The 12,098-nt window shown below is 39.3% G+C and overlaps 1 protein-coding gene across 1 annotated transcript in view; it reads left to right on the plus strand.

Moving 5' to 3' along the window:
• The window catches only part of Numb (numb homolog (Drosophila)), a 137,361-nt gene that overhangs the window by 102,196 nt on the left and 23,067 nt on the right, over positions 1-12,098 (plus strand). The window contains exons 6-7 of the mRNA XM_013013562.1: positions 2,153-2,293; positions 5,913-6,117. Of these exons, the coding sequence (XP_012869016.1) occupies positions 2,153-2,293; positions 5,913-6,117 (346 nt within the window). The remainder of the gene's footprint in view (positions 1-2,152; positions 2,294-5,912; positions 6,118-12,098) is intronic.

A 12,098-nucleotide genomic window follows, 5' to 3' on the forward strand; every position in this document is an offset into this window, starting at 1 on the left:
CTCTACCACTTGAGCCACAGCTCCACTTCCGGTTTTTTCTGCTTATGTGGTGCTGAGGAATCGAACCCAGGGCCTCATGCATGCGAGGCAAGCACTCTACCACTAAGCCACCTTCCCAGCCCCCCTACTTGGTTCTTATAGAATTCCTTTAAAAACTCTTAAACTGTCAGTGGCTCACAATTGTAATCCTAACTACTCAGGAGGCTGAGATCTGAAGGTGGTAGTTCAAAGCCAGTCTAGGTAGAGAAATCCCAAGAGACTCTTATCTTTCATTAACTGTCAAAAAGCCCTAAGAGGAGATGTAGCTTTGAGGATCAAGGTTAGAATCAGCCCAGGCAGAAAAATCCATGAGACTATCTCTAAATTAACCAGCAAAATCTAGAAGTAGAGATGTGGTTTAACTAGGAGAGCTTCAGCTTTTAGCCAGAAAGAGGACTAGAGGCTCTGAGTTCAAGCCCCAGTACTGGCACAAAAAAAAGATGATGAAGAAGAAGAAGGAAGAGGAGGTAGAAGAGGAAGAAGAAGGAGGAGGAGAAGAGGAGGAGGAGGAAGAGTTAGGTTTTGTTAGTTTTATTAGGTTTTTATAGTCTTCTGATGATTTTTTCAGAACATTCATATTTATAAAATGAAAATTATGTAGTTCTTTGTGTGTGACCCTTCTGTTTCATAAGTAAGGAAACATGTATATGAATTTTCTAGTAACAGCTTAAACATGAATCGATTACTAGTTTAGTATTTGGTTTTCTCTTCAGTTGAATATTATTTTGATTAGAATTTGCAATGTAAAGTACCTCAGGGGGGGCAGGTATGGTGGCTCACACCTGTAAATCCAATTACTCAGAAGCTAGAGATTGGAAAGATTAAAATTTGAGGCTAGCCAGATCAAAAAGTTAGCAAGACCTTATTTCAACCAATAAGCCCTTGTCTCAACTAATAAGCCAGTATGATGGTGAACATGTGTTCTCCTAACTCAAGTAGGAAGATCACAATTTGAAGCTGGCCCCAGGCAAATACATAAGACCCTACCTACCTGAAAAATAACTAAAGCAAGCCAGGCACAGTGACTCAGGTCTGTAATCCTAGCTACTCAGGAGGCTAAGATCTGAGTATCATGGTTCAAAGCCGATCAGCACAGGAAAGTCTGAGACTCTAGCGGTAGAGCGCTAGCCTTGAGCTGAAGGGCGCAAGGACAGCGCCCACGCCCAGAGTTCAAGCCCCACGACCGACCAAAAAAAAATAATAGCTAAACTAAAGGGGGGTGGCTTAAGGAGTAGAGCACCTACGTATTTGGAGTCCCTGACTTCACACTCCATTCATTACTGTAAGAGATAAAAAAAGTATATTTCCCGTCTACAGTGATTGTGTGATACCCCTATGGGATTGACCCTCTTGTGAAGAAACTATACATTCTAAGTAAAGTAACCCAATTATCTGAAGCAGATGCTGAAGAGACTGACACTTAGAGGAAGGAAATGATACTGAGTACTTTCCTATTCCACAGTTGCTACCCTAAGGATATTATAGCACACAATGTAGCCAAAACTCAAATAGGAAAATTCATAATATTTCATTTGTTCTAAGAAGTCCAAAAAACAAAATTTGAGGCAACAACAGCCACTAGGATGTCAAAAAGGAATCCTGGCTCTGAGACAACCAAAGAAAAGGCGCTACTTGTGGGGCTGAGATCTAGAGAATCAAGGTGTGGGGCCAGCCTGTGCCTCATCCCGGCAGAAGCAGGCATAGTGGCGCTGGCTTCTCATCCATCTGTGTGGGAAGCATAAGTAGGATTTTAGTCCAGGCAAAACCGAGACCATATTGGAAAAATAATGAAAGCAAAAAGGCCTGGAAATATGACTCAACTAGTAGACTGCTGTGTAACAAGCACAAGGCCCAGTACCACAGAAGGTCAAAAACTAGAACCAACTAGCATGTTTTAGAACATGTAGATGAAGTCAGGGAAATATCCAGTAACATGATGGCTCCTAAATCAAATACTCAGTCTTCAAACTACTAGACACAGATATAGCTCTTCCATAGCCCCACTGCATCAGGTGTAGGCATTCGGAATTGTGATAGAAACATCTTGTATTTATTCCATGAAAACTAAACAGCCTCCTAAGACCGCTCTTCCTTTCTCCTTCCCATTCTCTAGGACCTCATAGTTGACCAGACAATAGAGAAAGTCTCATTCTGTGCCCCAGATAGGAACTTTGATAGAGCCTTCTCTTACATCTGTCGGGATGGCACCACGCGACGCTGGATCTGTCACTGCTTCATGGCTGTCAAGGACACGGTGAGTCCAACTCTGTGTTCACACATGAGTGTCCTTGCCCGAACTTCCAGACTGCCTCAACCAAGCAGTCTCTACAACCTTTTTAAACAGTGTATGATAGATTTTGTTCCTTTTATTCAAGACATTTACACTCCTGCTATTATCTCTGTCAGTGAGATCAAGGCCAGCCTGCAAGACCCTCCTCAAAAAAAGAATAATTTTCATCCTTCATGTAAATTATACAAAATTCTAACATGAAAGACAAGTCTCTTAGATTACAATAATCTTACTGTGCTTTTATTTTTATAATTTTTAAACTATCTTTATGTAGTTTTACAAAGGGCTTTCAATTCAGCATGTCTGTTTCTGATCTTACTTTATATTTCATTACATATATAGTTTCCTGATTTTTTTGTTGGTGGTGGTGGTGATCATGGAGCTTGAACTCTGGACCTGGGCGCTGTCCCTCAGCTCTTCAGCTCAAGGCTGTGCTCTACCACTTGAGCCACAGTGCCACTTCCAGTTTTCTGGTGTTTAATTGAAGATAAGAGTCTCATGGACTTTCCTTCCCAGGCTGGTTTTGAACTGTGATCCTCAGATCTCAGCCTCCTGAGTAGCTAGGATTATGGATGTGAGCCACCAGCACCCAGCAAGTTTCCTGAGTTTTTAAAAGTCCAGATAGAATACGGCATTTGCCAAACAACAATTTAATTAAAGTGGTATGGTCATGTTCATGCTCTAAAATTGATCAAAAGAGTCTTAAAACTTTTTTGAGATGATATAAACAAATGTTAAGGGTCTGAGGCTCTAGGTCAGACCTGCCGTTCAATCCTGGCTGTGTTTCCTACCAACTGTGATATAGGGCAAGTTTTTTAACATTCTCTAAGTCTTAGTATCTACTTCTATAAATGCAGGTTAGCATTGTGAAGACTATAAGCACATTTAAAACATTTTATTGTCAGATCATGATCCAGTGGCTATTTGAATCTCTCAGGCCAGTTTGACTGTATAAGAATCACCCAGTAGGTTAGACTGCTTTCTTAGGAATTTTCATTCTGGGTCCTGGGTTGAAGCTTGAGAATTTGCATTTATTACCAACCCAAGTGGTTATTCTTCAAGAATTTCTCCTGAACCAAGGTCAATGAATTTAACTCTTGCCTGGTGGTAGTGGCTTACAACTGTAATCTTAGCTACTCAGAAGTATGAGATCTGAGGATCATGGTTCAAAGCCAGCCTAGGCAGGAGAGTATATGAGATTCTTATATCCAATTAATCACCAGAAAACTATACATAGAGCTATGGCTCAAAGTGGTAGAGTGCTAGCCTTGAGCAAAAAGAGCTCAGAGACAGCACCCCAGGCCCTGAGTTTAAGCCCCATGACTGGGGGAAAAAAAGCCGGGCACCAGTGGCTCACACCTGTAATCCTAGCTGCTCAGGAAGCTGAGATCTGAGGATCGCAGTTCAAAGCCAGGCCAGGCAGGAAAGTCTGTGAGCTTATTATCTCCAGTTAACCACAAGAAGACCGGAAGTGGTGCTATGGCTCAAGTGGTAGAATGCTCACCTTAAGCTGAAGAGCTCAGAGACAGCACCCAGCCCCAGAGTTCAAAGCCCCATGACCGACAAAAAAAACCACTCACTATTACTGTTGTTTCTGTTCTTTACAGAAAGCATAAATAGCTAGTTCTTCATTTTTCTCATAATTTTACTGAATTTTGCTGAGCTATGGCTATTATAAATGTCATTTTTGTGTTCTTCAGGAATGCAACAAAACTGTCTCCAAGAGTGTGTGCTTATTATGTGTAGTATGTGAGAAGGACTGAAATCCTTAAATCTATAACTTTTGTTCACTTATATCTGCAAAGAATTTTTTTATTTTTTATTTTTATTTTTGGGTCTGGTCGTGGGACCTGAACTCTGGGCCTGGGCGCTGTCCTTCAGCTCTTCAGTTCAAGGCTAGTGCTCTACCACTTGAGCCACAGTGCCACTTCCGGCTTTTTTTTTTCTGTTTATGTGGTGCTGAGGAATCAAACCCAGGGCCTCATGCATGCAAGGCAAGCGCTCTACCACCAAGCCACCTTCCCAGCCCAAGAATTTTTAATTTAAAGAACTAGCTGATGGTAAAAAATATATATATATTGAATTTATTAGAGACCATATACATAATAAACACCAAATCATTAAAAAGGAAGAAGAATTTCTGCCTTGGCCTTGAATAAACAATAAACCGATTTCACTTGTCTTTGTCCTTCTAACAGAGCTATGCTCAAATGCAAACAGGTCCTAAGAATCTTTCAGGTCTCTCCACCCTAGCCTTATATCATTCAACTGGGAAGTCAGATAGCAGTGCTCAGTCTAGTGAAGTCAAAATGTTTGGAGCAATGTAAAATCTGTCTTAGAAACAAAGAGCATGTTGCACATTACCTGTCCTACTGATGTCTGATATTGGCATTTGAACCCCAGTAAAATAGCTTACTCAACAGCCCTAAGTAGAAACAGCTGACCACATGGTTTGATTTTTGAGAATACCACAAAAGCTTCCCTGTTTTCAGATGCCTCTTCCCACGATTAATGATGCCAACAGTTACTATAGCATCTCTTTAATATTTTTTACTGTACAATGAAGGATTTGGTTTAAAATACAGATAACTTCGTCCTGGCCACGCCCTTGGCTGCCGGTGCTCAGCTCCTGAGGTGCCGGCTCAGTCTGGCAGGACGCATAGTGTACCCCCCTCAGTTTAGGAGGGCAGCCCGAAGAATGGGTCTGGCTCTTAAAGGCACGAGGGGACAATTTCCAAAAAAAAAAAAAAAATACAGATAACTCTGGTAAAAAATAATCCATTGAATTGTTGACTTTTGGGCTAATCAAATATACGTATTACTTATAGCCATGTTTATATTTGCTCCATTCTCTTCCCACACACAATATAAGCACTTTAAAAAAAATCTATTGATTTTCTCAGTAGAGATTATAGTTAAAAAATATGCTTTTAGAGAGTGAGACGGGATGACAGTGTACAAAAGGAAATGTACTCATTACCTGACTTATATAACTAATCCCTCTGTACATCACCTTTTAGTAACAATAAAGTAATTTTTTCAAAAAATATGCTTTCACTTTTGCCTTTGTGTGAAAATAAGGACAGCCTAAAAGTACTAAGAGCCAAAAATGGAGAAGGTGGTAAGAGAATGGGCACTCAGAAAAAAGAAAACTGGACGCCAAGCTTTCTTTGTTTAACTCCCTTGTAAAATCAAGAACTTATCAGAAGGTTTAATTTCACACCTTTTCTTCCTAGACATGTTGACAATGTGTGTAAGCTCCCAAAATGCCTAGAAAATATTCCCACAATTCCCTCTTAAAGGGCAGTTGGATTTACCTTAGAACTTTGAGTAGTGTGTAACCAGAGCTCAGGTGACAAAAGGAACATTGCAATAAGGAGCTCCCAGTGGCTCTTCACAAAAACAGATTTCTGAAGATCACTTTATCCAAGACCTGTAATATAAGCACTACATTAATTTGGTATACTAACATATGAAATGTAATTTTAAACTGGACTTTATATTTTGTCTTGCATAAAAACAGATACATTTCTGGTTGTTGGTATAGCACTTTTAAAAGGCTTTAAAAACCTTCTATCTGTAGGGTGAAAGACTGAGCCATGCAGTAGGCTGTGCCTTCGCAGCCTGTTTAGAGCGTAAACAGAAGCGGGAGAAGGAATGTGGAGTGACTGCTACTTTTGATGCCAGTCGGACCACTTTTACAAGAGAAGGATCATTCCGTGTCACAACTGCTACTGAACAAGCAGAAAGAGAGGAGATCATGAAACAAATGCAAGATGCTAAGAAAGGTACAATTTGTTCTACAGTGTGAGTTTATTTAATACCGTTCCCCCCCCCCGCCCCCCGCAGATTAATAGTTTAAATCTAGCAGGGACAAGTTTTATCAAATCAAGAAAATGCTCAGAGCTGGTTGAATAGCTCAGTGGTAGAGCACTTGCCTAACAAACACAATCTGGTACCTAGCAGGTACATATACCCTCCCCCAAAAGAAAACCCTTATTAACAAAATCCTGAAAATCCTACAAAAGTGCCTAAATGTGCCTAAAAGTGGCGAATTTAATGGCTTAAAAACCATTTATTCTTTCTATTATAGTAAGCTCCTCTGGGGCAGGTTGAAGAAAGTTCAGAGACAACCTAGCTCCTGCCTCATCCTGGAACAGATGTTCAATTCTGATGTATCTAGTCTCTATGAGAAGCAAATGCGATCAAAGACTTAGCATTTTGAAGGAAGAAGCATAAGCCCAACATGGTTTAGGACTGCCAAGGAGACACTATGATGCTGTCAGAGATTTAACAGTGAGATTGTGTTGATTAATTACTGCTAAAATTTTTAATGCTTTATTCACAAAAGTCAACCCCTACCTCTTTCCCATAGACCTGTTAATTTTAGTGTGTAGTTTTATAGAATAATTTTTTTTGTACACATAGCATCATCACAGCAATGTCTATGTAAACATTAGTAGTCTGTAAAGTTGAATTGGGAGTATTTTAAAATTAAGATGGTGGGGGAAAATGTTTTATGTAGGGTAAAACCACAAGAAATTCACAAACATTTATTTCTAAACTGGCCATCATTTATCTAATACCCAAACAGCACAAATTCTTATAATCCCTGTGCTGCAAAAAATTTTTCATAGTGATGGGAATTCAGGAGGTCTCCCTATATTGCTCAGACTGGCCTTGAACATCTGCCTCAGCTTCCCAAGTACTGAGACTATAGCATACACCACACACAGCTAAGAGTGATTTTTTTTCATCTATTGTACACATTTGTGCCAGGATATCAAGATGTAAAAAATATACTAAGAACTAGAATTAAGGCTCAAGTGGCAGAATGCCTGCCTGGAAAACATGAGTTTACCCTGAGTTCAAAACTCCAATACTTGACGGGGGAGGGGGAAGGCTGGGAAGGGATGTGAAGGGTAAACAAAGGAGGAGGATGCAATGCTTGGTAAGAAATGTACGCATTATCCTGCCCATGCAATTGTAACCCCTCTGTACAGTATGTTCACAAATAAAATTAAATTAAAAAAAAACTCCAATACTAAAAAAATAGGTAAATAAAAATGAGTCAAGTATGAGGGTACATGCCTATAGTTCTAGCTATTCCTTTTCAAGCAAAAAATTAAAAAAAACAACTCATGCTTTTTTTGGGGGGGGGGCTAAAGGTGGGGGGCAGGGAGCAGTATTGGAGTTTGAACTCAAGGCTTTGTGTGCCCTAGGCAGACACTCTGCTGTCTTAAGTCATGCCTGCAGCCCACATCATGCTATCGGTACTTGAAAAGTCTATCTGCATAGCTATTATTTAGTATGCTGTAGTGATTTTCATTTATTTATTTCATTTTCTGTGATATTGGGGCCTCACACATGGCAGGTAAGTACTCTGCCACTGGGCTCCACACCAGTCCTGACAGCATATTCTTTAATACCACCAAATAACACTGGGATACACAGCAACAGACTAATTGAGTCCTAAAATCTTCATTGGATTGTGAAGATTAAGGGTAGAGATTTGCCATAGTCAGAATGGAGCTCAACTCTTGCTCATGTGGAAAAAGTCTTTTATATTTAGGTTTAATAAAATTTAAATTTTATCCTTCTTTACTCTTTTTTTTTTTTTTGGTCGGGTCATGGGGCCTGAACTCTGTGCCTGGGTGCTGTCCCTCAGCTCTTCAGCTCAAGGCTAGCGCTCTACCACTTGAGCCACAGCACCACTTCCGGCTTTTTTCTTTTTGCTTATGTGGTGCTGAGGAATCGAACCCAGGGCCTCGAGCATGCAAGGCAAGTGCTCTACCACTGAGCCATCTTCCCAGCCCCAGTATTTGTTTTTGAAAATAATAGTTTATTGGAACAAAGCTATGTATATTTGTTTACATGTTGTCTGTGACTGGTTTTATGCTATAGTGACAGAGTTGAATAATAGCAGTAGAGATTATATGGCCTGCAAAGCCCAAAATATTGGCTCTCTAGCCCGTCAGAGATGGCTGGCCAGTCCCTGATTTACACAGTTTAAAAACTTATTACTCGAACTTCGAGTTATTTTTTACCATGATAGCATCAATATATGAAATGAAAGAGCAGTGTTAGGATCTTTTAGTCTACCAAGACTGTCATCAAAGATGTTATTATCATCATCCTTTTTCGGTTCATTTTTTAAAATAATTTATTTCAGTTGCCTTTTACAGTAGGCAGCTTTTAAATTTAGGAGAAATGATCTTATAGTGTGCTGAGCTTAAGTTACCTTTTTGGTATTACTTTTGTAACCATTTTGTGTTCATTCACCAGTATTTTTCATGCTGCTGTTACCTGTGCATTGAATATGGTAGTACACCTAGAGCCCCAGCACATAGAAAGCTAAATAATAAGGATTACAAGTTCAAGGGCTACCTGGGCTACATAGAGTTAAAGAGTAGTTTGAGCTACATAGCCAGACCTTATCTCAAAAATAATAATAATAATAATACCTGTACACCACCTATATGTGTCTTTCAATACAAGTTTTCTGATTTAGTCCTTTGTATTGACTTACTTCCTGCCATCTTTTCGATATCTAAGCCTGCTTGGTTGTTATATTGGATTACATTTACTCATAATAAAAGGAATTTGGGGAAGATGTTATTTTATTTTAGGCTGGATATTTAGAGAGTAAAATGGCTAATTTTGAAGAATAAGTAATTTTGTCTTTATTGTGAAACTCTTTTTCATGACATTATGCTAGGCCGTATGAAGGCCACCTGCAACTTTGAAATTATTATTAAAATAGAATGTGTTCCAGCCAGGTATGGTAGTACATACCTGTAACCTTAAGATTACTACTTGAGAAGCATAGACAGAATGTTTTAAGGAATTGTTCATCTTCTAATTCTTTTTTTTTTTTTGGAAGGTGGCAGGTACTGGTATTTGAACTCAGAGCCTTGTGCTTCCAAACATGCTGTACCATTTGAACTGTGCCTTTAGCCCTTTTAGTTTCTTTCTTTTCTTTTTTTTTTCCTTTGTGGCTATACTGGAGTCACTCCACAAGCCTTTCAATTCTTTAATTCTTGATGTTGTGTAGTGTTTCTATCCTCTTTTTACCCCAATCATTGTCTCACAAATCTAAAATTCTCTATTGGGTTTCAGAGCCATAAATCCAACTGCCGTTTGAATAACTCTACCTGGGTATTGCACAGACATCTTAAACATGGCTTGAAATTTTATTCTTCTCTCAAACTTGCTTTTGCATTGCTTCTATTCTCTAAGCTAGTTAATGATACATTCTACTCCCAGTTACCCACGAGAATCCTCAGTTCCTCCTTGATACTGTTCAAAACCTTCTTGTTTCCATATCTGAATCAGTCAGGAAAGCTTTGCCCCCCTTTTTCTGGAATCTTGTAGTTACTTTGCTTCTCGTCAGTCTTTTTCCAGTCTGGGTACACTGCTGCCAAAGTGATGGGGGTTTTTTTAATGGAAATCTGTTCATTGTGTTTAAATTCCTCTATAGTTTCTGATGACTCACAGAATTAGAATCCAGTCCCTTAGCAGTCATACAAGGGTCCTCGTAATGAGGCCTTTTCTACTGGGTTTTTGTCTCCCTCCCCAACATTCCTCACTCACCCAGCATACTTTCAAGCCATACTGAGATATTTGCAGAACCCTTCACTTGTGTCTTGTTTGCCGTCAGGTCTTACTCTGCTGGGATGTTCATTACCTGTTACTCCCTTGCCTCCTGAACTTCCTAGGGCATCAAGAAAAATCATTTCAAAACCGAGTTCTGCCTTCCTGGTATAGCCTTCCCCAGTTCCACAGAGAGATTGGACTGCATCTTCTGTCTGGCATTACTGTATCTTGTTTTAGCTCTACTCTAGCTCTTATTACTGTATTAGTTATACTTTTATCTGAGTGTGGAGTATGAGCTCTTGCATTATTTCTGCTGGCCAACAAATCATATGTACTCTTCAAATATGTGGTAGCGATGGAGCTATGTAGCTAGCGTGCATCACACCAGTTTATTTCACTAATAGCATGCTTCTAGTGCCTGGATCTCCTGGGCTCAGACACATGGAAAGGAGAATTGTAGACACTTTGGTTATTCCCTCTTCTTCCTTTTAGAAGCCACTACCATGTTTTTATCCAGTACCATGTTTTACTCTATACTTAGGATAATCAGATACCTAGTCTCAGCCTGTTTGCTTTTGTTTTATTTTGCTTGTGTTCTTGGGGCAGTTAAGGATATTGTTAAATGGATATTGCATTCTGTCTCAGGAGAAATCAAATATCAACTTGTTCTCATATGATTCTGTGTGCCACACACACACACACACACACACACACACATGTGTGAGCGCATGTGCACAAACTGCAGTGTTTCTGCAAGTAAAAGGAAAATTTGTGTTACAAGTTATTTTCTCTGTTTTTTTTTTAATTTCATTGTAAAGTTGATGTACAGAGGGGTTACAGTTACATAAGTAAGGTAATGAGTACATTTCTTTTTGAACAATGTTTCCCCCTCCCTTTTTTTCTCCCATTCCACATTCTCAGTAGTTTTTAAATCTTCCTGTGTCCCCAAAGTATCTTCATGAACTTCATTTCACGGTAAAAACTAAAGTCTATGTTACAATCTTGAGAGGAGGAATAGTGGGTGGGAAGAATTGTTAGTATTACAATAATGAAGACTTTTTGCTCTATTTAACATAAAAATTTCAGGTGACCAAGGTTCCTGCTATGACATTGGGACCAGAAAATAGTGAAATAGTCAGCATTTCCATTTAAACTTAGCTGTTACTTCTCATTCTAAATAGACTCACAGAAGCTACTTGGGGTGTAACTCCTTATGTATTTAATATTTATCTGACTCTTGGTTTTCCTAGTTGATTTTTTTAATGGGTAAAGAAACTAGTTGTGAATTCTTTACTTTTTATGGAATGTGATACCTTGGTTTTGATAGTATCTGTCCCTTCTCCCTTATTTTATCTTACTGTTTGGCATTGTGTTGCTAAAATAATGGCTTTGGCTTGTTAATTCCTGAATGTTCCTGCAGTTTGGTTTGAGAATCTGGCTTTGGGCATCCCTCCTGAACTTGGATACCATCTGTACTTGGGACTTTTGGAAGGCAGAAATCAGTATTTTCTGTGGAAGATGATCTTTTAATATTATGTGTGTGTCTCTTCCCCCCACCCCCTTTGTTTTTTTATTTTTTTTTACAAGACTGGAAAGAAAGCAGTGAAGGCAGTCCTGTGGGTGTCAGCGGATGGACTAAGAGTTGTGGATGAAAAGACTAAGGTGAGAGCTTTATAAACTTAGATGTGACTACTAGTAAGATTTTTTTTTCATCTTAATGATCAAGTATAGTGCCATTAAGTTGTGGAAGTTACTATACCCTTCCACCTTATCCAATGTGCAGTCTTTTTGGAGGCTATTTTAACATCCAGGAAACCAATTTAGTTACTCATTTACCTTATGAAAAATAGAATTCTCTTCAGGGATGGGAGAGGGAAACTGGGGGAAAGTGAAGGAAGGGATGACATTGTCCAAAAAAGAAATGTACGGATTACCTGGCTTAGGAAATGGTAACCCCTCTATACAACACCGATCCTACAGCTTGAACTCAGGTCTTAGGTGCTGTCCCTGAGCTTTTTTGCTCAAGGATAGTGTTCTGCCCTTGAGTCAGAGCCACAGCTCCACTTACTGCTTTTTGCTTTAATTGGAGATAGCCCATCTCAGCCTCCTGAGTGGCTAGGATTATAGATAGGTGTGAGCCACCAGTGCTCAGCAGATTGTAACTTTTTTTTTT

This window comes from Dipodomys ordii, unplaced genomic scaffold, assembly GCF_000151885.1.
Source record: "Dipodomys ordii isolate 6190 unplaced genomic scaffold, Dord_2.0 Scaffold2, whole genome shotgun sequence".
Taxonomy (NCBI): Eukaryota; Metazoa; Chordata; class Mammalia; order Rodentia; family Heteromyidae; genus Dipodomys; species Dipodomys ordii.